Here is a 26,667-nt window from a genome sequence, read left to right as displayed (position 1 = left end):
ACTAATTTTTTTTTAAATACAATCTCGGAAACAAACCATTATCTTAAATAATTAAATAAATGGAAAATTATTATTCTTATTAATAATAATGATAATAATAATATCTGTGAGTTCGTCAGCCACGATGACCGGAACAGTTCTCTTGCGTTTCGTTTCCCAACGGAGTTGGACTCCCTGGACCGCGGAAGTAAGAAGACCATGCGTGTTGTATGGGAATTTGTCGAATTGTGTACAACATTGGCGTATTAAAGTAATCGAGGCGCCCTTGCGAATGACGTTGATTTGTAACGTTCTCAATACATTTATAACCTTGTAATTTCCGATTAGGGGAAAACGTATCGCTTAAACGCCGCCAGCCAGCTATCATGAAGATCAAGCGACAGAAACAAGCCAAGAAAACATTATCCTTTTACAAATACAATTTTAACTTCAGGGAACCCCATCAGATTCTTATTGATGGAACTTTCTGTCAAGCGGCATTGAAGAACAAGATTCAAATCAAGGAGCAAATGCCGAAGTATCTTATGGGCGAGGTACAGCTTTGCACCACCAAGTAAGCACATTTGAAGTGCATTATGTTTGGCGTTAGCGAAAATCAAAGTCATTCATGTGAGTGTTTTTGTTTTGGGCTTTTTTCCCCCCCAGCTGCGCTCTGAAAGAACTGGACACACTGGAAAAAGAGCTCTATGGGGCCAAACTCATTTTGCAGCGGTATCAAGTGAGGAAATGTCAGCATTTCAAGAACCCCGTTCCTGCGTCGCAGTGTCTGCTTTCTATGCTGGAGGACACAAACCCGCATCACTACTTTGTTGCCACGCAGGTAACACTTTTTGCAATCCTCAAGGGGACATTTTGTTTGGATAAGCGGTACGGAAAATGGATGGATGTATCTGAAGTGCTTGCCTATCCATCAAGTGTGTCATTAATTAATATTAATTCTCATTCGTTTTCTGTTATATGGCCTTTTTATGCTGGATCAGTTTGGCTGCTACCTGGGATAGGTGAGACTGCAATATATTGAGACCATATGAAAACATATTTTAAAGTAGTTTTAAAGTTCAACTTCTTAAAAAACATCACAAGAGCTTTGGACAAACCAGATGCATTGCTTTAAGTGTTTCGGCGTGAGTGTTCATTCTCAACGCTTGTCCACAGGAGGCTTTTAAAAAGGTATGAATAATGTTTATTCATTCTCTTGCTGTCAAGAAACGGGTGACAATCGTATAGCATCACTTTTACGAAACGGAAAGACACTCACAGTTATCCAATAAGAGCCTACGTGTGCTTGCTTAAAGCTGTGTATGTCGCTCCCAGTTGTTTACTGTGAAAGTGACACAAAACTAAAGGGAACTAACACTTTAGCTATAAACACCTAAACATTCCACCAAAAAATATAACAAAGTCCGCTGCTTTTACTTTGAAGAAATTATCAACATTCTTCCCTATTTTCTGACATGTTACGGTCCAAACCGATAACTGAATCATAATTCATACAAAAAAAATAATAAGTCAGTTTAATTTATCAGGAAAAGGATCGTTATTTGCAGGCGTAGTATGAATAACCTGTAATTTTGACATGAAGTTGAATCTGAAACAGCCTCAGAAGGGTACATCAAACGAGTAGCCCTTTGCATTAATCAGTATCCAAGAAGCTCTCACAATACCAAATAAACAACAATATAGTAATTGCGGGGGGGAAATATTTTGCAATTAAAAAAAATGCATTTTGTATGATGCACAACACGAAAGATATGCAACAATGAATTCGGACTTGCCTGTAAAAACCCATAAAAGCAATTGCTAAAAAAAGAATCAATGTAGTGGTGGTGTATAGGAGTGGATTTTAGACACATTTACATCTATTTGTGGTTTATTGTGCAGGACTTCAAGCTGACAACAGGTCTTAAGAAGATCCCAGGCGTACCTCTGCTGTACATCATCCTCAACACGATGGTGCTGGAAAAACCCAGCCAGTCGTCGCTCGACCAGGTCCAGGCCGCCCAGCTGGGCGGGCTCATGAGCCCGGCACAGCAGCAGAGACTTTGCAGCATGAAAGAGGATCAGGGCATCGCCCAGAAAGGCGGGGAGAGACGGGGAAAGAAGAGGAAGAGGAAACAGCACAATCCAAACCCCCTCAGCTGCCTCAAGAAGAAGAAGAAGAAAAGCGGGCCGACACCGCCGCTTAAAAAAACTGAGCAAGCTCACAAGAGGACTCGGAGCAGACACAAGAAACGTGCAACACCAGGAGAAGATCATGTTTCCACTTCCTCGGTTCAAAAGCCATCAAATCGACTCGAGTGAATACGTCCAAAATGTGTTTTCGTCTTTGACAGAATTTTCGACAGTAAAGTATGTGAACTTAAAGGCCCCGTATTTTGGCTATTTAGGCCTCCATAGAGAGATTCCTTAACATGGATTTAGAGTATGAAAGTCTCCATTTGATTTAAAAAAATAAAATAAAAAATACCTTAGTTTTCTCAAAGAAAAGGCCCCTCTGAAGGCTACTTCTGTTTGACCCAGTTGTGTGTCTGCTTTGTCCATAGTTGGCGAACACCGCCCCCTTTCCTCTGGTTGCTTCTGTGTAGTAGACCCGTTTTCGAGAGCCCGTGTTTGTTATGTTGACAGCGCTGGCTCGGGAGCGGAAAGGGAAGGCGGAGATATCCGCTAGATAAGCTTGAGAAATTCGACTGACTTGATTACAGGCCTCTCGGCAGAAACACGTCTGGGATTCAGGAATGCGTGGACGATTTGAATTCGTATTTCACGTGGTTACTGAGACACCATCCAGACAATATTACATCCCAAATACTAAAAAAAAGGTTGGTTTGGCAAAGTATGTCCCCTTTAATCATAGTCAATTGGATTCCAACAGTGACCATTTTACAATTGACACTGTTGCATGACTTCAAAATTAAATAAACAATTGACAATTTGTACTACTGCATTTGAGAAACTGGTATCAACACTCTTTAGTGTTGCTGACAGTGTAGTGGTTCACCTGTTTGACTTCTTGGGTTCATTTCGCACTTAATGGCGGTGCGAGTGTTTGTCTGTCTCCAGTCCCTGCAACCCTAAACAGGATAACTGCGATAGAAAATGAATTTATTGATGGCATCCACAGAGTAGTACTTGCAATATATGACGTGGATGACTGATAATCTACGCAGACAGCAGCAGCCATATTTCAGTACCACAGTTGTGAGTTTTGAGATTCAAATCTCTGCTCGGTGGGCTTTCGCATGGGTCCTCAGGCTTCGTCCTAATTGAAGACTCAATTGTCCACAGGTGTGAATGTTTGTCAACAGGAGTCCTGTGGTTGGCTTCCAATACAGGGCTTTATCCAATTTCTTGGCCCAAAGTCAGCTCTGCTCCAGCTTACTCAGTGACCCTAATGAGGACAAGCGAACGGAAATGGATGGTTGGAGTTCAACTACATTCAGGCAAATGTTGATATTGTCTCTTAATATGTGCAAAGTTCAGATTTGTGCACTGATAGCAACAATCAATATGTGAAAACCTTACATCGGTGTGATTTTGAATAAAATAGTACGTGACAACGCATGTCTAAATTATGAAAAAGATGTTGATAACGATCTGCAATATCGTATGGACGTGCAACAACAGCTGCATCCTTACCTGGATTTACCACTAGACGGCAGCAGAGTTGCTCTGTTGGAGGAGGAAGTGCAGCATAATTTAGATATTTGATACATTAGTATTTGTTTAAGAAACAGCAAGTCACGTTAATGTGTGTACATATATAATAATAATAATAGCAGTAGTTGACACAGAGTGATGAAATATTTTAACCATGATTTCTTTGGCACGTGCCATTGTGTGCTGCACATAAGTCAACAGCTTTAAAACTAAAGGAAATCTCACTAATTTTTTTTTTTTTTTTTTGTCCCGTTCAGCTGTTAGGTCAAGCAGAATGGAGGATCTGCATCCCTTTTATGCCGGAACAGTTTTACCTCGCACAGTGGAGGTTTTGAGTTTTGAGCTGCCGCTGTGGTTTCTTGGTATTTGGTATTTGGTATGGATATTTATTGAGAATCGAGAGTCGATCAGTCGAACAGAACCAAGTTTCTAGAGGGGAGTGAGAAAAGAAGACAAAATACAAAGCAACTAACTGTAAACAAGATGAGAACAATTCATCCTAGAACAATGAAGCATTAGATATGAGTTGTGTTGTGCTACACCCTGTGAGGGAAGGACAGGAGAAGGAGCATGCTGCACAAGGGTCATGAACCCGGCTGTACAACTGAAGTGTGGTGGGGTTAACTATGTAAATTATACAAGTCTAAGGACGAGAGTATGAGTGAGGGGATACCCAGGCAATTCGCGTATTTGTGAGTTATTTGTCACAATAAGTGAGTGGCCCCACAACCAGCGAAAAAGTCCCAGGGATGTGTGCCTGTGGACACGTGCAAGTGAACTGACGCCGTTTTGCATGCACAATGACTGACAGAGGTGTCCTGTAATTGCTGTGCCTGCACTGCAGTGGCCGAGGACCCCACCCAAACAACCGAGAGGCGGGATCAGGCCCAGGAGTCCACCCGAGAGCAGCCCGGCGGACGGGACGCGTCCCGCACTGAGGGACCCAGGGAGGTCCGCCGGCCCCACTGAGGCGCCACAACCACCTGGCCACCTGGAGAAGGCTGCAGGGACCCAATGCCACCCTACTAGCCAACCCCCTCCCCACTCACCGCCCCCGACTGGTAGTCATTGGCCCTACCTCGTCTTTCAGTGCCCCCTCCTGAGTGGTGTGGTGCATTAAAATCTGGAGAGGCCAGTGAGCCCGGGCAGGGGGGCACGGCTGCCAGGCACTGCTGGCTAACAGCCAAATATCCCTCCCCCGACCCCCCCACCCAAGACCCACCGTACACATGGATGTATGTGGTGCATTAAAACATGGGGATGAGTGTGTGTGACGCATTAAAATCCTGGGGGAAAGGCAGGGCAGAGGGACATGGCGCCCGGACCGTGTTTCAGCACGTCAGTGCTAAAACACCAGCACCCTCCCGACCCCACACCAGTCCCCCAGGAATCCCTGGATATGTATGTGTGCCCAGATGAAATATTTACAGTGAGTGGTGTGAGTGTGTGCTAGGTGAGTGATTAAGAGGCATGGCTCCTGCAGGTCGGGGCCATTAGGCAGGACAACCACAGACGAAGAGGGCCGCTCCACCCAGCCCCGCAACACCGGCCCCGGGACACCCCGACATTCCAGCCAGCACCCGATACCCGTCTCCGAGTGTGGGAGGTAAATAAACAAAGGCAGGCCCACAGGGGACCACACCCACCCACGAGAAGAGGAAGAGGTGACTGCAGCGGGGCGCAAGGAATGGAGAGAAGTGGAGGAAGCAGGCCTGAGGAGCGACAGGGGAGCCCCACCGCCCCCACCAGTAGCCAGAGCGGGGGACCTAGTCGGGCGCCAGCTGGCACCGCTCCAGCACCCAAGGAACATAGGCGAGTCCACCATCACACCATTAATGCTCTCCGGGAGGTCAATCCAGTGGCTCCACCCCCCAAGATCGGGAAGGAAGTCCCGTCCCCACAGACGCCGGAACCTTAAGCACAGGGTCAAGAAGAGAAGATCCCCCACTCTCAACAAATTTGAATAGCCTCCCATTCATTCATCCGGTGTCCAATTGTGGCCAAAAGTGTTGGCTTGGTCCTGACTCAAATTTGTAACTTTTATTGTAGGTTTTTACAGGCTATTATTACCCTTACATGAATGAAAAAAATTGTTTACTGAACATTGCTGACCCTTTTCAAGTAGACTGCTAGTATGGTTGTCACAGTCTTTGAATTTGAAAAAAAGCAACATTGCATAACATAACATTGCTTGCATGCTTATCGTCAGGCACATTTTTTGTCAGTGGCCACATTCGGTATGATTTCCCTTAGAGGGCCTTTCATCGCTTCCTCATACTATTATGTATACACACAAAATTGATCAATAACTAGTTTTGAAATCAGAAGTCAATGATAATAGTTTGTTCAACTATTGTTGAAGTTACTGTAAAAAAAAACACTAACCCTGATCAAAATTGTCCATCCTTGACAAACACTGTAGTGTGAGCACCAGCTGGCTGGCCGCTACATTTTGTCAAAGGGGAGAATAATTTTTTTTTTTTAAGCAACCAAATCATAGGTTTGGCGACACCACTGGTATTGGTCGATTCCTGGATCAAACACCTGTTCTGAATTTTGCCCTTCAACTCCTTGTTATAGGTATGCGAAAAGTGCTGAAACATCCAACATTTGCACATTGAGGTCAAGTGAACTTCACCTGTAAAGGTTATTGTGCACTTTATGTACTTCCTAAAATTTCACCTGAAAGCCTAACATAGTAGTGTACCACACACAATCAAATAGGTTAAGGGTGTCAGTATGATGAGGTGTGCAAACAGTGCTGCAACTTCCCATGGAAAGTTGCTGGAAAGCTACCAGAAATCTAGCGGAAATTTTCCATCCCTTACCAAATCCTTAGGGCTTACATGTCAAAGTGTCTCCGTCTTTCTCTCGCACGGCTGCATGCGCTCGTGTTGTTTCACGTGACATTGCTGAAAGCAACAAACTGAAGAATAGAACCGATCCACTTGTAGCGCTGACTGATTGTGTCGTCTGCTCGCAGTCAGGCCCGTAAGTTAGACCCCTGTCTCATCTCTACACAAAAAGTCAGAGGAAAAACTGCTCACAGCTGCCAAAAAAACCCACCCCACATAGCCTATGGGGAATGGACTTAACTTGGACACAAAGGGCCTGGTTGTATTTCACTGTAGGATGGCCTTTGTGCTGGGGAATTGGCGAACACTGGAGCAATGTCTCGCTCCTGGCCGGACCTGTCTGCCTCCTAAGCTTGACAAGCAGGTCTTATTCAGGCAGCAAAGCCCTCTGCAGCGTCCATGGGGGGCTTTGATGGATTTGGTGTGTGCTGTACATCAGGGCGACCAAAAGAGAGCTCCTTTGCAACACATTTCTCACAGTTGAGTTGTATGGGGGCGGCATTGAATGAGAACCAAAAAAAAAAAAAGTGGGGGAGGGTGTGGTGGCTTAAGTTAGGATGGGAAGAAGGGAGGGGGGTCTTTTCAGTTCTTATTGGAAGCAACAATAGTCTTTGTTCGAGATCTTCTACCATTCTTATTAGGGCTAACCAAGGGAGGAGGGGGCACCAAGGCGGAGGGGTGTTTCTCCATAGTAACAATGACAAAACAAGGCAGCGCCACACGAGGCGGGCAGAGCGAGTGTTGAAGCTCGGTGGCGGTACAAGGAGGAGCGCAAGAGGAGCTCTGGACATAGTTTGACGACCGGCCTAAAAACTGGAAGGCGACACATGAGGGTCACCGTCCTGCACAAGTCCTCTCACAGCTTCCAGCATGGACCGTGACAGCCACAGCGAGGACACCTTGTCCACCATGGTCCTGGAAAACATCAAGAACAAAATGATTGATGCCTTCAGGGCCAGTGGAGAATCTCGAGATCCACGTGAGGATGAGGCCGCCCGCGCGAGGCAGCTCAGCATCAGCAGGAGTCATCAAGCCAATGAGGAGCTGAGGAGGGCGCAGATAGACGGAGCCATCACTTGGCTGAGGTCTGAACTGGTACGTTGACACGAACTATGGCTGTGTTTGGAATCACTTCCTCTGCATCGGTGCTACTCAGACCTTTACGCCAAGTTCCACCTCCAAACAAATCTTACTTCTCCAAGTACCAGCATCCTGATAAACAATACAATCCAGTAGCGTAGAAGGCTACTGAAAGTGTTCATCAACAACGAGGCAGGTGTTTTAGTCCTAAAATATATTTCATGTTGTAAGCCACTCTAACATTATACACAGTTTGAACATTAACATTGCGCTTAAATATAGTAACATTTTACACAATGATCAAGTAAAATGTATTGCACATTGGTTAAAGAACAAAATGAACCAAAACAATTAAATGAAAACAAGCAGTTTTAAAAGATTCAATGCAAACGTATGTATGTAACTTGAAAGTTAAATACAACTGATCTGAATTTACCAAATGTACTGGGCGGGGGTGGCACGATGGACGACCGGTTAACACATCCGCCTCACAGTTCTGAGGACCCGGGTTCAAATCAGGCCCCGCCTGTGTGGAGTTTGCATGTTCTCCCCGTGCCTGCGTGGGTTTTCTCTGGGTACTCTGGTCTCCTCCCACATTCCAAAAACATGCATGGTAGGTAGATTGAAGACATTAAATTGCCTCTAGGTGTGAATGTGAGTGCAAATGGTTGTTTGCTCACATGTGCTCTGCGATTGGCTGGCGACCAGTTCAGAGTGTGCCCCGCCTCCCGCCCAAAGATAGCTGGGATAGGCTCCAGCACGCCCGCGACCCTCGTGAGGGTAAGCGGTACGAAAAAGAATAAATGAATGAATTAATTTAAAACAGGACAGTGTATTGAAGTTCAAGAGTAGTACTAGTTAATATATGCAAAACAACATGATTATCACAACTTAGATGGGCATGAGATTATTTGTATATATTACATTTTGTAAACTACACTCAGTTTAAAACAGTGTACACTGAATAATCTTCCTGACACACTTCTTTTCTGTGATTGTTATTGCTAAGTGGACACTCCGTTAGGTGCACCTGCTAATCAGAGCCGATGGACAATTTGTGACACTTTCAGAAATGTGCTTACTATAAGTACGGTACTGTATTTTTAGTATTGCCAATGACATTTTGCCATTTGTGTACGGCAAGTTTTGATTAGCATCCTTTTGTTGTTGTTGATGATTTGGAGGATGGGTTGGTATTTCTCTGATGATGATGATGATGAATCTCAGAACCTCAGAACATTGAGGCAGGCGTACTAAACACTAGACCAAAGTGCAGCCAGGTTTTGAGAGATCAGCCTTTTTTTGTTAATGATGAGGACGATGGTTTAGTACTGTAACTCTTTGATGATGCTCCCAAATGTTAAATAATATCCAACGTTGTGGTGTCAAATATTTTAATATACGATACTGTTTTATTTTTTTTAATGAAAGAATATTGCATCTGTATTAATTATGTTTCATTTTCTCTACTAAATCTGATGTAATGGAAAATAACACCACGAGTGTTCACCTTTTGTTGAATATTTGTTTCATAAAACAAAATATAAGATACAGATTTTAAAAAAATAAAATATTTTTTTTTTTTTTTTTTTTTATATATCGCTACACTGAATATGCCACAGAATTGGTCACAGATAAAAGTCATAATAAAACGTTTTGGGATTTGGCATGAGGAAAACTCCAATAAATATGTTGTCACTGTTAACTATTTTCTTGCGTTGGATCTCATCAGCGCATGCTTTGTATACAACATGATCTCATTGAGTTGCTTTGTTATCATGCAGTTGGAGATGCGCTCACAGGACCTCCAGCTGGCTCAAACGCTGCTGGGACTCAACACAGAGATCCAAAGACTGAGGAGGGAGAGTTACGGAGGTGTGGAGGATGCAGGAGATCATCAGCAGTAAATACCGGAGGGCCGATAAAAGGGCTGAAAAATTCTGATGCTTTGTGAGATTGAAATACTGTGCTTTTAAATGATGATTGGATGTATGGCTGAGTAATGGTCTATTATAATAAAGATGAAATAAATTGACACCAATTGCATATCAAGTAAGCCAGTCAAGAATAAAAGGCTGAATTTGTACGATTTTTTTCCATGGTGTTTTGCACTTCCATTTTATTTCCTTAAGGTAATGGGATAAGAAGACACTTTGGTTATATGACAAACAAACAAGCAAAAAAAAATCACTATTGCTGTTTCCATATCTTTATTGTTCCCGGCATCTGTTGAAACTAAATATAAAAGCTTGGTTATTAAATACTCTACATCCAAGTGTAATTCCTTTCAAAAAAATGACTTGGTTCGCAAATACATAGTGTGGAAATTTAAGCCAAGCCCTTGCAATTGATAAGTAATAATTGACACCCCCTAAAATGTTTCTATTCGCCCATAGATGCCACAAGATGGTACAAGTAGTGCTACTCTCCGGTTGTGTATATGAAGCTCCCCCCTTCACTTCAACATAGTTTCTTGGCACCAAGATGCCACAAAATAGCACCAAAACAATACTTTGAAGTTAGACAAGGCTCAAAGTCAGCAAGCAGATGTGTACACTGTACATCAGTACAATTTATATAAAACCCCAATTCCAGTGACCTTGGGACATTGTGTTAAACATAAATAACAACAGAATACATCCATCCATCCATTCATTTTCTGAGCCGCTTCTCCTCACTAGGGTCGCGGGCTTGCTGGAGCCTAACCCAGCTGTCATCGGGCAGGGGGCGGGGTACACCCTGAATTGGTTGCAGGACACATAGAAACAAACAACCATTCGCACTCACAGTCATGCCTACAGGCAATTTAGAGTCTCCAATTAATGTGAGAGGAAACCGGAGTGCCCGGAGAAAACCCACACAGGCACGGGGAGAACATGCAAACTCCACACAGGCGGGGACGGGGATTGAACCCCGCACCTCAGAACTGTGAGGCTAACGCTCTAACCAGTCGGCCACCGTGCCACACAACAGAATACAATGATTTGCAAATCATGTTCGACCTATATTTAATTGAATACACTACAAAGACAAGATATTTAATGTTCAAACTGTTAAACGATTGTTTTTAGCAAATAATCATTAAGTTAGAATTTTATGGCTGCAACACGTTCCAAAAAGCTGCGACAGGGTTATGTTTACCACTGTGTTACATCATCTTTGCTTTTAACAACATTCAAAAAACGGTTGGGAACTGAGGACACTAATTGTTGAAGCTTTGTAGGTGGAATTCTTTCCCATTCTTGCTTGATGTACAGCTTCAGCTGTTCAACAGTCCAGGGTCTCCGTTGTCGTATTTTACGCTTCATAACGCGCCACACATTTTCAATGGGAGACAGGTCTGGACTGCAGGCCGGCCAGTCTAGTACCCGCACTCTTTTACTACGAAGCCACGCTGTTGTAACACGTCCAGAATGTGGTTTGGCATCGTCTTGCTGAAATAAGCAGGAGCGTCCATGAAAAAGACGTTGCTTGGATGGCAGCATATGTTTCTCCAAAACCTGTATGTACCTTTCAGCATTAATGGTGCCTTCACAGATGTGTAAGTTACCCATGCCATTGACACTAACACAGCCCCATACCATCACAAATGCTGGCTTTTGAACTTTCCTCTGGCCCGGAGGACACGACGTCCGCAATTTCCCAAAACAATTTGAAATGTGGACTCGTCGGACCACAGAACACTTTTCCACTTTGCATCAGTCCATCTTAGATGAGCTCGGGCCCAGAGAAGCCGGCAGAGTTTCTGGGTGTTGTTGATAAATGGCTTTTGCTTTGCATAGTAGAGTTTCAAGTTGCACTTACGGATGTAATGCCGAACTGTATTTACTGACATTGGTTTTATGAAGTGTTCCTGAACCCATGCGGTAATATCCTTTACACATTGATGTCGGTTTTTGATGCAGTGCCGCCTGAGGGATCGAAGGTCACGGGCATTCAATGTTGGTTTTCGGCCTTGCCGCTTACATGCAGTGATTCCTCCAGATTCTCTGAACCTTTTGATGCTATTATGGACCGTAGATGATGAAATCCCTAAATTCCTTGCAATTGTACGTTGAGGAACATTGTCCTTAAACTGTTCGACTATTTTCTCACGCACTTGTTCACAAAGAGGTGAACCTCTCCCCATCTTTACTAGTGAAAGACTGAGCAATCCAGGGAAGCTCCTTTCATACCCAATCATGGCACCCACCTGTTCCCAATTAGCCTGGTCACCTGTGGGATGTTCCAAACAGGTGTTTGATGAGCATTCCTCAACTTTCTCAGTCTTTTTTGCCACCTGTCCCAGCTTTTTTGGAACATGTTGCAGCCATAAAATTCTAAGTTTATGATTACTTGCTAAAAACAATCAAGTTTATCAGTTTGAACATTAAATAACTTGTCTTTGTGGTGTATTCAATTAAATATAGGTTGAACATAGGTTTTTATTTATGTGTAACACACCGTCCCAACTCCATTGGAATTGCGGTTGTAGTTATTTCCCAACCATGTAAGATGCACAGTTTTTGTTTTTATTGTAATCAAGCTAATTTGCCCTTGGCTTTTAAGATAAGAAATAAGAAGAAAGACCAGACACAATATTGTTCTGTCACAATAGTTTTATTGTGGGGTTGTACTAACGGGTGTCTCCATTTCGTATGCCGTTAAAGTTGTGTCAGGTCAGTGAGCTTTCAGCACTAACGACCCGTGGCGGTGTAACCTTTTTACATTCATCCAGCAATGGACAATACAACACTTACACTTTGCAAATCAGACATCAAATTTCTCTTGTTGTCTAAATACTTAACTACACCGACAAAAGAATTGAGACGCACAAATCAATGAATTAATCAATCAATAAGATTCTTCTTCTTCTTATCTTCTTCTTATTATTATTATTCTTATCTCAACATGTTGGACACTTGTATGCTCACAACAGTTTGAAAAAGCGCCTTTTGTGTTCCCGAGTGCACAATCCCAGGTCCATAAAGGCCTGATTGGCTGAGTATGGTGTGGAAGAACTTGACTGAGAGGTAATGATCAGGTGTCCCATACTTCTTTGTATGCACATAAAAGTATAAGGTTTGTCTCACAAACACTAAGTTACACAAAGGCGACGGTGCTTGCCTTTAGGTCAATGCAAGTAAAGATGACTATTCGCAGGGCACATACTTTATATGACCAATTAGAGTCTTCGATTAACCTAAAATGCGTGTTTTTGAGATGTGGGAAGTATCCGGATTACCCGGTGAAAACGCACACAAGCACAGGGAGAACATGCGAAACCCACACAGACGAGATTCGGACCACCAACGTGAGAAATGTGAGGCAGACGTGCTGCCCCATTGGTGATTGCTGCTGATACTCTCTGCGTTTTAGTTCTGAATTTGAGTATGAGTATCTATGCTTACAAACGTGGAGAGCATGAAGGAGTTAAAAGTGCGACTGGACCGGACCGGTTCTATGTGACTTTTTAAGGCACAGAGCTTCTCCTGCTGAAAGATTTCCTGACCAAAGCCCGGGTGTAAAGGCACTGAGGTTTCTTGGGGAAGGGAATGGGTGAAGCCTCCTCCCCCGAGCTGGAGTAGACGCTTCCCTGTTCACTCTCTGAGTCCCAGGAGCTGCCCTCTACGTTCATTTCCTCGTCTAAGTCCTCTTCCTCCTCCTCCTCGTCCTCCTCTTCCTCGGACAGCTCCTGCTTCAGCTCCTGGATGCCAGAGTGGAGCTCCATCAGCTGCCGGATCAACGCTTGATCTTGGGATCGCATCTCCATCTGTACACAGCATGCATCGCCTTTTAGTTGAATACATGCTCTCATTCATCCATGTATCCATGCATATTCTACACCACTCATCCTCACTCGGGCCGTGGGTAAGCTGTAGACCAGCCGGGTGGGGTACACCCTGGATTGGACCTCAGCGATTTGAAGTGCACAAATTCAACATTGGACTAAAACGTATGATAAACTGAGCCAAGGCATAAGCGCACTAATGCGCTTATGATTAATAATCACAGGTACTGCCATAAATAGAGGGCCCCAAAATAAAAAATAGGCTTAGAGCCCCATAAAGTCGTGGGTCTGCTCTGACCTGAGCCTAAAAATGGAGTTTCTTTTCGCTTACTTGTCCTGCTCATTTGACTGATCAAGCTGAGGAGGCCTGTTCAAAATGAAACCACCGCCTTCTTTCAAATGCAAATTCTTCTTTCTGTGGTTCTGTTCATGCCCTTTTTAATGAGAGGCCGTCTGATTGCTGCCATTGTCAAAGGAGATATTCAGAATCCCACCGACTTCACAGTCCAAGGTTGTCTTAAGGAGCCAGGAATGTCGCAAATGAAAAAAACACCCACCGCGCGGAGCTGCTTTTCTTTTCTCTGCTAATTACAGAACCAGCCCGAAGACTGGCTCCGGTCGAAAATGTTACCTTTTGTTTGCAATCCGAGGAACGAGAGAATAAACGCGAACTGTGCTTTCATTGAGTTTGTGACGCCGACGCGCTACCGGCCGGGCTCCCATTCACACGCTGAGCTGGACTCCCTGGAGCGTGTTTGCCTCAGCTTGTGTCCTTTCTGAGCTTTTCCACCATTATGTGGAACAAACATTCTGTGTGTGTGTGTCTTGTAGAACTTGCCGCTCTCCGTTGGATCTACTTGAACATTTAAGGGTATCGCTCAACCCCTCATTTACTCACAATGGGAAGTTCATGATGTCACCAACAAAACACTTCCAACACAATGCAAAACTCATAATTCAATTGGATAGGCTGGGTGGGTTGGTCAGTACAATACAGTACAGCACGTACAGTACATGGGCGGACAATATCTTGACCAGTGGTTCTCAACTGTTGTCACCGTGGGACCCGCATTTTCCTATTATTATATATTATTTCCTATTTTAAACACTGTTGTATGACATACCGCCAATAGCGTATTGTTAGCGATGACATCCACTTGCCAGAAGCTGAGCTACACTGTGTTTGTTTCCGGTGTAAACTGTAGCTGGGGCGCAAGCGTCTAACATTTCCTGTCGCTTACTTAAAATGTTCAGTGTGGGAACTTGGTAAGGCTCTCTACTTTACCGCAAAAAAAAAATAATACGAATGCTGTACATGACTTTTGGGTCCCGACCCATCTGTGGGAATCATAAAAGAGTCTGTGAATGAACCTCTCTCACTTGTTCTCACACTGAGGTGCAAACAGACACACTTGTAGATTTAGGACTTGTCGACACACCAACACACACACATCCTATTAGACTGGGGGAATGTCTAACAGTGACGGGGGAAGGGAGGGGAAGGGGAAGGGGGGTTGACATTTTAACAGCATGACTCAGATGTATCTTAGGAACAAATGGCTAAAACCTAGGCGAGGCCTCCAACACGACAAACACATCGAAAGGGTCCAGTCATTTTATTGGGTGACAAATGCCTTGAACTTCACTCCTGCAGATTTACGGCAGTTAGACCGTGAACTCAATGACAAAGGGGGCTTGACAGAGTCAATATCCTTCCATTCCCATTCAGGCTGACTGGAGGTTTTTATCACGATTAGATGGATTGTCATGTTAGTTTCTATTGTTCTAACTGCAATGAATGTTGATTTGAACAATTAGGAGTTCCAATCTTACCAGTTCCCTTCGTAGCCAGGCCAGTGCGCTCTCGATGTCCAGCTTGGTGCCCTCTCCAGCCGCGCATCCTTTCCTGGGGCTGTCGGCCCTGCTTCGGGCATCCCCGCGCGCTCCTGCGGGCGTGCAAGCGTCAAAGGTGGCGGCTTTGCAGGAGAAGTCCCGCAGTCTGGTTAGAACCACTTCCATCATGTTAGGTTCAATACAGCAGCGGTCCTTCTCCGGGTCTCGCTGGGTCAGTCGTACTTGGCCGCGTAGCCCCGTCTGGTTCCTGTTATGACTTCCTTGGCACTTATGGGGGCACTTTCTCGCCTTCCTCCGCCCTCCTCTTTCCTGCCGTCCGTCCCTCAAACATCACCACCACCCATCTTGGCAAAGCAAACTAGCATCATCGGAGCGTGAACCTGACGGAGTCGACCTGACGTCAGTGCATTGTGCAATAGCCTGACCTGTAGTTGTTTACCACTCTTTTTTTGGTGAGGGGGGTCTTGTGTCAGCCACATAAGGGTAATTAGCATGACGAAAGGGGAGGCTGTCGGGGCAACCTGCATCTTCATTAAAGGAGACTGTGCCGTGATGTACAATTTCTTTGGGACGGTGAGAACATATCGGCCCACTTGCATGTGCCTACCGAACAGTGTGAGACTTTAGATTTATAAAGCAGCATTTAGATTCATAAACAGTGTGATCAGTCACGTGTGACTAACGCTTGTCGTGCCATTTTATTCTCTCTCTGTAGCCCTGAGCAACACTATCTATTCACACGTACAACTGCTGGGCGAAACAGGGCGACTTTTAAAAGTCCACTGAATTGACTAAAAATAGCCCAATGAAGGCTATTTTACTCGCTTGTTTGTTTTTTTACTTTTGGAGCACCTCAAATGTCATTACCTCATTCCGTAAGGCAAGACTGAGCAAACTTTTATGTTCAAGGCCATATTGAATTTTTAAAATTGACAGATAGGCCAGGTAGTAGCAGAACAATGAAACTCTGAGGTCTTATTGTAGATTTTCACAGATACCAGTACAATGATAAGCCTCTTGATAATGTGTTGCCCACCCTATTCATGTGGGGTAATTGGCCCTTTAAAAACCCTCAGATTTGTTTTCAGTAACATTTATTGGAGCCTCTAACAGCAAATAGTTTCAGATATAAACACTTGCACTTGCGCTTCGTGATTTTCATCATATTACGTACGTCCACTCTGTCATAGTGAAATATCAATTGATATAAAAGCTATGTGAACGTCCACGTGTTCATTAAATGCTAACATTAGTCTGTCATCAAGCACACATATGTTGCTGTTTGCATGTACATTGCCTGCTTCCAGTTATTTATTAAAAACAAGCGTGGGCGCTTGCCAAAGTGCAGTTCAAACAGCACAACATCCACACACAACAAAATATGAATATGAAGTTCAGTGGAAAATGTCAACACTGCGAACTACAAACCAAATAGCAAAATATATTGAAATATACAATGTATACTATAGTGTTTCGCTGTGATGACCCCCGGATGGGTGGGACAAGCCGAAAGTCACAAGTCGATGGATGAATGAACTGCATCGGAGTGACAAGACATGATCGCCATCTTGTGGCGTATTTGGGTAATACATACGGTTTCACTTGTGAGAAAAACTGCAATGTTTGCAGCTTCGTACTCATAGCAAGTGTGTCGTGCTCAATACACGAAGGAAAAGGTCTCACTTGTTACATTTCTTTCTTTCTTCATAGCACCTATGTCTTATAGGTCGTCTCCTCTCTCGGACTGCTGCTTATTTACTAACGCAAAGTGTCCGCAAAGTACTTAAAAATTAAAAAAAACAACACAAAAAAAAAACCATCACAGCTGAGGTTTTAGGTACTCCGGTTTGCTCCCACATTCCCAAAATATGCATGTCAAAAAAAACAAAAAAGAAAAAAACCCTATAGAATTTACTCAATAAATTGAGGGTAACCATTCGCAGCTACTCTAATTGGGTAAATTTAAACCACATATTTTGTTGATGAGCAGATGACACGTCAGCAAATTAGTAAAACTATTTTACCAACACTCTTTTCTTTTTTCCTCCCTTTTTCCCCTTTTCTCCTTGTTTGTTTGTTTATACCCTCATCCACGAACGACCCTCACCCTTGCTCTAAATTGTCCATAGGTGTGTGAATGGAGATGTGCACCGACCACGTGGTATGGTTTATACAAGTATGTATTCCCTTTGTTAACTGGTCTAGCAAATCAATGTATTTTACTGGCACCCTAAATGTGTGAATGAAAGTTGGCGCAAGTTTATTTCTTTATTTCTTTTTTTTCCTTTTTTAAATTTTTTTTAATTGTTTTTTTTTTTTTTTTTTGCACACGATGCTTACGGCTGCCGGGCGAATCTAGTATTTGACGGTGCACACTGGCTGCACGGTAATGATGTTTACTCCATTTCAAACCAACTAGGATCAACGGAGCTCTGAGAGGAATTCAAATAACTTTTTAAAATTACTTTTATTTTTTTATTTTTTTTTTAAGCTTCCCCTTCTGTATGCGATTGATTTATTTTTAAATTGGCCAGTTTTTGTATGTTTCCCCTGCAATTGTGAGGGATTCTCTTCAGCTGTGACCTTCACCTTGCCAGTCATGTTTAATTCCAAGGATCCCGAGAGATTTGGCCTGGTCTCTGATGTCAAACGTACCTACAGTAACCATGGAAGGTAAGACGTTATGTCGAAAAATTCTGACGAGAAACTAAAACTTAATGAAGGCAGTATTCATTTAATTAACCCGTTAAATCACATTCAATACAACCTTACCATGAAATTAGAAGAAATACGTTTATTTATTTATTTTTATTTTTTTGGTATGCGTTATTGTGTGAGTCAGTTGAGGTTTTATTTTATTTATTTTCTCCTGCACTTTTGATTAGTTCATGGTGTTTTCCACACGGGACTAGACCCTGAAGGGATTAGCAGTGTGCAAACGGGATTCTTTCATTCAGTCAGCTGTGTCAACGTGTGGAGCGCTCCGCTTCCTCGCAAACGAGCTGTGCGCACCGCACTGGTCATGAGATTCGAATATCTTCCCTCTTCAGATCTGCGCATTTGTTTCATTCTCCTACTGTCCAGAGATGACGAAAGTACTCTCACTCTGAACTTAAGCAGAAGTACACGTTATTAAAAAAAAAAAAAAAAAAAAAGAATGCTAATCGAAGTACTGATTCAACTCCTTTGCCTAAATGAAACTGTGAAAAGTCAAACGTCATTTATGTACAATAACAATTTTTGATGTAACTTGGCACGATGAAAAGAAAACTTCATGCACACAAAATTAGTTTTATATTAAGTTGCATACAGGTAAAGTGCTGTACTGACAGCGGGCAGAGTGCGTTGAATTTATTTGAATGTACTGTACTCCTCGCTCGAAGGGAAATTGCTGCTGTATACACAGTGAACCAAGTTGTGCAAACAGAGCTTCACCTTTTGACCTCGACAGGGTGGGGTTGGTGCCTTGCCCAAGGGCTTCTCAACAGTAGTTGGAAGCAGACTCCAACAGCGAGTTGGGCAATTTAAATTGTTAATCCACACTCCAGTTCCTAAACCCATGTTGAACTCTTTAGGCTCTGTTAACAAAATGTTGCTGGGCCAAAATGTAACGTGCCATGGGAGTTTGGCCATTTTTTTTTCAAGTCCCGCAGGCTCAAAGGCACATCGTTACGCCCTGCGGTTTACTTCGACCAGTACGTTCTCTCCCGGCCCTGTCACGTTCTGATGGGGTGCCTCACGTTTCTCGTGTTCTGTCAAAGCTTTCAAAAGGATGAAACGTGGACGCTGGGCAGCTTTCGGTGCATTTTTGTTGCTCACCTGCCAGAGTCGGCGTCAGCGGGTGGGGGCGCATCCTGCTGTTAAATAAATATTTGATAGAATTGGTTTTCTGTCGACAACTAATTCACTCATCTCTTTCACACATTCAATATTAAGCGTAATAAACGCGTTTGCCACGTAGGTGAATTAAACACATGGTTTAGCTTTAGAAGAGATGTAGTTGTCCAGTGTGAGATACTGGGGAATGAATGTTCTGCATCCCAATATGGACTGGCTCCAAGTTGTGTTACACCCTATCACATCCATCCATCCATCCATCCATTTTCTGAGCCGCTTCTCCTCACTAGGGTCGCGGGCGTGCTGGAGCCTATCCCAGCTGTCATCGGGCAGGAGGCGGGGTACACCCTGAACTGGTTGCCAGCCAATACAAACAAACAACCATTCGCACTCACAGTCATGCCTACGGGCAATTTAGAGTCTCCAATGAATGCATGTTTTTGGGATGTGGGAGGAAACTGGAGTGCCCGGAGAAAAACCCTATCACATACTGTTAGGTTTTGTTGCACGTACCCCGTTCTACTACGGCCGATAAAGTTTCTCGTCCATACCGTGGCTGTTGTGGCAAATGATGTGGCACTTTAAACATCTTCCCGGGCATCCACTGCAATCACGGGGCGACACATTTGCCCACCCCGTCCCCGTGTGATGCATCACGTCCACGGTTGCCGGCCTGAAATGGGCTGTATTATCTGTATTTTGTTAGGGTTTTTTTTTTTTTATTCAAATAATTATTCTGACATTAAGCACTTTATTTGAACACGTAATACTTTTTTTTTATTTACTTGCTCTTATTTTGAAATTAACAGCTTTGCTTTTATTTAGTCAATGAGAAAACATACAGTTTGCTGATATGTTTGATTACCCAAGCAGAATTTGTAAGATGGGTACAATTCTTTAAAGAAAACATGAAGGGTCAGGCAAAACACATTTCATTTTACGCATTATACACAAGAAATTACGGTAAGTGTATATTGCTGGTCAACTGCCCCACTTTAATCTTCATAATTACATTCCCTCTGGTTGTTTTGATTCAATTTTTACGAATCATCAGCAGCCTAGCGGCGGTGGAGCAAGATATCACTGGTGGCATCAAACATTGCCATGACAACAGCCACGCGCAGGATGACCGCGAGAGAGAGAAGAAAGTTGCCAGAAAGCGGTTGCTTGTGGTGTCCATCGTCTGCCTGATTTTTATGATTGGCGAAATCCTCGGTGCGTCAAGGTTTTTGAATGAATACCATTTGCTTATGTGTATCACCAATTTCACTAAGTGTGTTTTTCTGTCTGTCCAATCTTTTCCCAGGGGGGTATTTTGCAGGAAGCCTTGCAGTGATGACCGATGCAGCTCACCTGTTGGTGGACTTGTGCAGCTTCATCATCAGCCTCTTGTCCCTGTGGCTCTCCTCCAGACCGGCGACGCACAAACTCAGCTATGGCTGGCACCGTGCAGGTAAAGCGCTTGGAAGGTTTTAAGTGCTTGAATTGAAATCATTCATTGACCCACTTTCGACCGCTTATCCTGTTCTGGGTCACACGAGTGAGCTGGGGCCAATCCCAACTGACTGATTATATATTCTATTATATTATATATATATATATATATATATATATATATATTATGCCCTGCGATTGGCTGGTAACCAGTTCAGTGTGTACCCCGCCTCCTGCCCGATGACAGCTGGGATAGGCTCCAGCACGCCCGCGACCCTAGTGAGGAGAAGCGGCTCAGAAAATGGATGGATGGATATATATTATATATATATATTAGTTATTATATATATATATATATATATCTGTAGTAAGTACTGAACCAATGACTCAATGTTATATGTCCAGTTTTAGAATTTGTTACCTTACATTATCGTTACTTCTATGGAATTGTTTCATTTTTGCTGTGAACGTTTTCCCCCGTCCAGTTTTCACTCTGTCTGAACTGCATTCCTGTTTTCTTTCCGACTGTTCTGTTTTTGTCTTCTGTGCTCATGTCTTCGTCCTTGCAGAAATCTTGGGTGCACTGTTGTCAGTGTTCACCATCTGGCTTGTAACAGGAGTGTTGGTTTACTTGGCTGTGGAGCGCCTCATCAGTGACCATTACACAATCGAGGGCACGGTCATGCTCATTACATCCGGCTGTGCCGTTTTGGCCAATATTATGTGAGCAGATAACACATTTACATTTATGTTAATACTATTTTTACTCAGTGGCTTCTGCTGTATTTCGCACACAAACAGTATGGCCCTCACCCTTCATCAGTCCGGCCATGGGCACAGTCACGGAGGACTCTCTTCACGTGACCACAGTCACAAGAACGGGAAAGAAGACTCCCAGATTTCTAATCAAACCCGTTCCACCAGTGATCTTGACAACGTAGAGCACAACAGAAATGATCAGGGTATGTTTATTTGTGCATATTTTCAATGTCAGTGAGTATGACGGGTGTGCTATTGACTTGAGAAAATCAACACCACAAGTCAAAGTAAATTTTACATTACATTTTGGAATCACAGATGCAGATTTTGGGGGAAGGGTAGAGAGACGCACAAGCCAAATTGTTTTAAATCAAGTGTAAAGTTTCCAAAGTTGGTGATGGTCAGGGTGCCATGTCATCTGTAGCTGTTGGTCCACGGTGTTCTCTGTCCAAATTCAACGCAGTAAATTTTCGTCTTTTGCTTCTTTCTGCTGACAAGCCTTGTGGAGATACTGATGCAATAGACGTTGGAACCTGCACCCATTGTCAAAACTCTCGAAAACTGGTTAACACCCACCTCCCCCTGATATTACTGTGCAGCAAACTTAACATATATTGGCAAGATGAAGCTGAGAAACACCAGACGCAGATGTGCATTTTTAGAAAAGAAAATGCTCCTAGTCGCTGCAAATGACTCAACGACAATATAGACAATATACAGCACCATGGAAACGAATTCATTAGACGCTGTAAATGTTGTTGTTGTTTTTTTCCAGGGGGGCGAGCGCAGCAGGCCAACGCCAGTGTGCATGCAGCCTTTGTGCACGTGGTGGGGGATCTTCTTCAGAGTCTCAGTGTGCTCGTCAGCGCCATCATCATCTTCTTCAAGGTGAGGAGTTGTGCATATGGTCGACTTCCTATACAGTCCCACAGGACAGCATAGGAAGTAGTACATGTGATACCCCTCTCTTTCTAATCCAGTGTACATAATTTGTGTGTGTTCCACAAGTACATGGTGCGCAATCAAGTCTAGAATATCCTCATCCTTAAAGAATGCGGAGAATGTCAAAGCTGTGTCTGCTTCGTTAATGGAAACCAGTATATAAAGTATTGTTGCTTGGTGTACTTCAACGATCTTGTGTGCCCCCGTCACTCACACAGGCAAACATGATGACCTGCAACCATACGCACTTCTGTACTTCTGCCAAATCTGGCCCGCCACGTCATTTCATGTGGCCCCTGAGGGAAACCGTGACTACAAGGTGGCCCGTGACAAAAATGAGTTTGACACACCTGCTGTACAGTGAACCCCCATATTATTGACCTATTTGTAGATATTATTTAATTTTTTTAGGAACCTAACCTCTGTTATTTGCTCAAAAACTCACCTTTTTGCTGCTTTTGCGTTCGGGTCAAAACCATAGTTACCTTGGCGCCATCTTGTGGCATTTTAATGCCGAAGAACTATGTTGCCATGATTTGAGCCACTTTTGGAAGTTAGGATGCAGGTTTCATGGATGTTTTGCAATATTTCTTTCCCGACCTCACTGCAGATTCTTCTTGACAGGTCACAGTGCTTAGTGTGGTATAAACCTTGCTTTTGATGTAGCCTCACTGAGAATAGTCACAAGGTGTGAGGTCAGGGGAGCACGAAGCGCAATTGGGGAGACGGATCGAGCTTTTGTTGCGTTCCAAAGCAGCCCTCCGGAAAGATTTTTCTCGACTTTGTGTGAATGCCTGCTCAAGAAGGTTCAGGGTTCATATCCAGTAGTGATAGTAGCCGTTTATTGCAGTAGCCGTTTATTGATCGGGACTTTTGGGATACCCTGTAGTAAATAGCTTTAAAATACTGCAGCATTATACCGCTACTACATCTAAGATTTATAGGAAATATTTAACATTGGCGCTTTTAATACATTTCAGCCAGAATACAAGATGGCTGACCCCATCTGCACATTCCTCTTCTCCATATTAGTTTTGTGCAGCACCTTCACCATCATGAAAGATATTCTGATTGTCTTGATGGAAGGTGAGCCTGTCACCTGGAACACATATAGTTGTAGCCGCCTGCCTATCTTTTAAAATGTGACCTCCATCTCAGGTACCCCAGCAGGGGTGAGCTATAGCGAGGTCCGAGATGGTCTGCTGGCAGTTAAAGGGGTCTCGGCGGTCCACAACCTTCACATCTGGGCCCTCACTGTCAACCAGGCTTTGCTGTCTGCGCATGTGGCCATCGGTGAGTTGCAAAATGTGGTGCAATCAACCCCAATGTGATTTTTGTTGCTTGGCTCCATCAAATCCAGATGGTAACTCAATGTGTAAAATTATTTTAAACTGGAAAAACAAACCCACTCATTTTGACCATTTGCTTTACACAACTGCGTTTTGAAAAAGTCATTGGTACTGTTTTTGTGTAAACGTTAAATTTGTTTGTCTGAAACTGAACAACACATGCCTACATGGTAAATGTTCCGTGTCATCATTTGCAGTGATGGTAAGATTGCTTTGGAAATATACTGTAATTGTTTAAGTTATGTCCTGCAGGGTTATTTTGTAAAGTTTGCAATATATCTTTTTTTCTTCCATTTTTTTTTTTTTCCTTTTTTAAAAAATACTGTCAGAATAATATCAATATGTTCTCACACATTTTTTTTCATTTTACTTTTTTTCTTTTTTGAGGGGGAACTAAAACCAAGAACGCTGACTGGCAGTACGTCCCCGCTTATTCAACATTTTTTATGATTTTATTTTTTTGCTTTAAATTTGTTTTCTTTGTTTTTTCAATGCAATTATAATGGGCATTAATTATCCACAGATTTTCACTAGTCGCTGTCTGGCCTGGTCCCTAACCCCCACAAATGGCCAGGGTCCACTGCATATGTGAAAGAACAAAATGTTTCATTCGATTGGCACTCCCTGTACCTTACATTGAGCAGCTAGCCATTAACAGCTGCTTTAGCTTTTAAGTTCGACCGCAGCCAATAGCGATCCAGATCTTTCTCAGCGTCAGCTTGAGAAGTTTCACCACCCTGCTCTGTCCAGTGTCAAACTCATAAGAAGCCTCACGTGCCTGTTGGATTTTACTAGGTGACTTCTGAAGCCAATTGGTTGCTGTGGATTTTATTTAGGGATATCCAAGTAGAGGAAGCTGAATATTTTGTATGTCACATTTTTGTGTTTAAAAAAAAAAAAAAAAGAAAAAAAATCCAGTTTTATTTCCATTTTCCAACTATGCACCCCTTTGTGTTGGTGTATCACCAAGCATCCTAAAAAAACACATTTACATTTGTATAGTTGAAATGTGGAAAAGTTCAAGGTGAGTAAATACCTTTGCAAGCCACTGCAAATGTCAACTAATTTGAATACCCCCCCCCCCCCCCCCCTCCTCTCTCCACAGACGAGTCAGTGGATGCTCAGACAGTTCTGCGAGAGATGACTCAGGCCTGTTACTCATCTTACAACGTCCACTCGGTCACCATCCAAATGGAGCGACAGGCTGACCTGAAACCTGGTTGCACCCTGTGTGAGGACCCAAAGATGTAGTAAGCCTGAGTAATATTTGTTGGTTCTGCAATACTCTATGGTTTCTTGTTTTTTACCCCAAGTGTGGAACTTTTGAGCTTGTACCTGAACGAAAGACAACAGTTGAATGTATTTCCTAATCTAAGAGAATCTTTTTTAACTTCTATTTTAAGTGTATGATGATTGTACCTATAATCTCTGTACAGTACTATGTCAAAGGCTGCTTTTAATACTTTCACAAAACCACCTTTTCACCACTGTTGTACGTTACGTTAACATGAATTATTAAATAAATCAATGGACCGAGACCTCTGTTCTCTGTGTAATATTAAGCGCACACATTCATTACAACACTAAAAAGCATGGAGAACACACAGTATTCCTCTTTATGAAGTAGATGGTGGCTGAATGATTCTTTGTCAACGATCTGAACCACTCGCTGTTAACTTGTTGGCTCAAAAGAACAACTGCGGAGGTTGTCATGGATGGCAACATCAATACACCCTGAACTGGTTGCCAGGCCAATCGCAGGGCACATACAAACAAACAACCATTCGCACTCATATGCACACCTTAGAGTTGTCAATTAACCTACCATGTGGGAGGAAACCGGAGTGCCTGGAGAAAACCCACGCAGAACATGCAAACTCCACACAGGCGGGGGCAGGGATTGAACCCGGGTCCTCAGAACTGTGAGGCAGACGCTCTAACCAGTCGCCCACTGTGCTGCCCAGGTAAGCATAGTAAAGTACAAAAGTACTTACTTTTAAAATACTAATAATAGTAATTCAGAGAATCTGACTGTAAGGGGCCCTCTTGGGGACTTGTTCACTCCCAAAGGTCGTAAATCATTTCTTTGGGAACTGTAGCGGTGCAGTTGTGTGCTCTGTTTGCATGTCGCTAAATGGATAGACGATGACATCACTGTGACAGGTCAAGACTGAACATGCCCATACATGCCTTTATGGGAGTTGCTATGACAATTAGATTTTTTCCAAGAACGTATATGCTTGACTGTTTATTGACATAAAGAGACCACCCATAGATGGCATGGGAATGAGGGATTTTCGTAACATCAATTTTTTTCTGACACAAGTGAACACTTTGGGTCTGTGTTATCATTCTGTTGCCAGGGTCCTTGAGGCATGGCTGAGAATGTGTGGGGTGTGAGGATGTAACTGGAAGTGGGTGGGGGCCCACTTAGGGTTTAGGAGTGTGTTTATGGGGAATTTATGACCATTTTTCTAGAAGCCCATTTGTGAGGTTTACACACTGATGTTGGATGATAAATCCTGGCTCTCAGTCTCCGCTCTAATTCATCCAAACGTGTTCTGTAGGGTTGAGGTCAGGATTGTGCAGGCCAGTCAAGTTCATCCCATCAAACTCCCATCTGTGTCTTTATGACCTCTTGATTTTTGCACAGTCACGTGGGAACAGGAAGGAGCTCATCTCTAAACTGTTCCCACAAAGTTGAAGATGTCCAAAATATTAGCCCCTGAGGTCCAATGAAAGGAACTCTGAATACTTCAGCACACCAAGAGATTTTGAGATAGTCAAACAGTTTGGGGATTACCCCTTCCTGCTCCAACATCTTTGTGTACCAGTGCACAAACCAAGGTCCATAAAGCTATGGATAAGAGTATTTGGTCCGGATGAACTTGACTGGCCTGTAAACTCTCTCATCCATGTCTTTATGAACCTTGATTTGTGCACTGATGTACAGTCATGTTGGAACAGGAAGAGGCCATCTCCAAACTATTCCACAAAGTTGCAAATGTCCAAAATATTTGCCCCTGAGCTCCATTGAAAGGGACTCTGAGTGCTTCAGCATACCAAGAGATTTTGGACAGTCAGTTTGGGGATTACCCTTTCCTGTTCCAACATGTCTGTGCACCAGTGC

The 26,667-nt window shown here is 43.3% G+C and overlaps 2 protein-coding genes and 1 long non-coding RNA gene across 6 annotated transcripts; 2 read left to right on the top strand and 1 right to left on the bottom strand.

The window, feature by feature from the left end:
- Positions 1–147: 147 nt before the first annotated feature.
- utp23 (UTP23 small subunit processome component) lies at positions 148–9,676 on the top strand. The gene is made up of 4 exons (XM_061760541.1): positions 148–553; positions 646–820; positions 1,882–7,607; positions 9,377–9,676. Exons 1-3 carry the CDS (start codon positions 366–368, stop codon positions 2,299–2,301), a joined length of 783 nt encoding a protein of 260 aa, XP_061616525.1. The 5' UTR covers positions 148–365; the 3' UTR covers positions 2,302–7,607; positions 9,377–9,676.
- An 8,072-nt stretch (positions 9,677–17,748) lies between these two features.
- On the bottom strand, positions 17,749–20,521 carry LOC133471370 (uncharacterized). The gene is made up of 2 exons (XR_009786201.1): positions 20,407–20,521; positions 17,749–19,073 (listed from the first exon to the last, which is right to left on the bottom strand). It is a non-coding gene; the product is annotated as an uncharacterized LOC133471370 (long non-coding RNA).
- Positions 17,754–25,075, top strand: slc30a8 (solute carrier family 30 member 8). Of its 4 annotated transcripts, none has more exons than XM_061760836.1 (9): positions 17,754–17,889; positions 20,108–20,268; positions 20,360–20,506; positions 21,105–21,210; positions 21,289–21,449; positions 22,022–22,134; positions 23,169–23,274; positions 23,347–23,481; positions 24,643–25,075. In XM_061760836.1, exons 1-9 carry the CDS (start codon positions 17,816–17,818, stop codon positions 24,786–24,788), a joined length of 1,149 nt encoding a protein of 382 aa, XP_061616820.1. In that variant the 5' UTR covers positions 17,754–17,815; the 3' UTR covers positions 24,789–25,075. The 4 variants fall into 4 exon arrangements, with proteins under 4 accessions (XP_061616820.1, XP_061616817.1, XP_061616818.1 ...); XM_061760833.1 differs by having other exon boundaries at positions 21,057–21,210; XM_061760834.1 differs by having other exon boundaries at positions 17,755–17,889; positions 20,111–20,268; positions 21,057–21,210.
- The last annotated feature ends 1,592 nt before the right edge of the window (positions 25,076–26,667 follow it).

The sequence above is a fragment of the Phyllopteryx taeniolatus genome, chromosome 21 (assembly GCF_024500385.1).
Source record: "Phyllopteryx taeniolatus isolate TA_2022b chromosome 21, UOR_Ptae_1.2, whole genome shotgun sequence".
In the NCBI taxonomy this organism is placed as follows: domain Eukaryota; kingdom Metazoa; phylum Chordata; class Actinopteri; order Syngnathiformes; family Syngnathidae; genus Phyllopteryx; species Phyllopteryx taeniolatus.
Note: the sequence above shows the minus strand (reverse complement) of the source record. Positions and strands in the feature narration are given on the sequence as shown.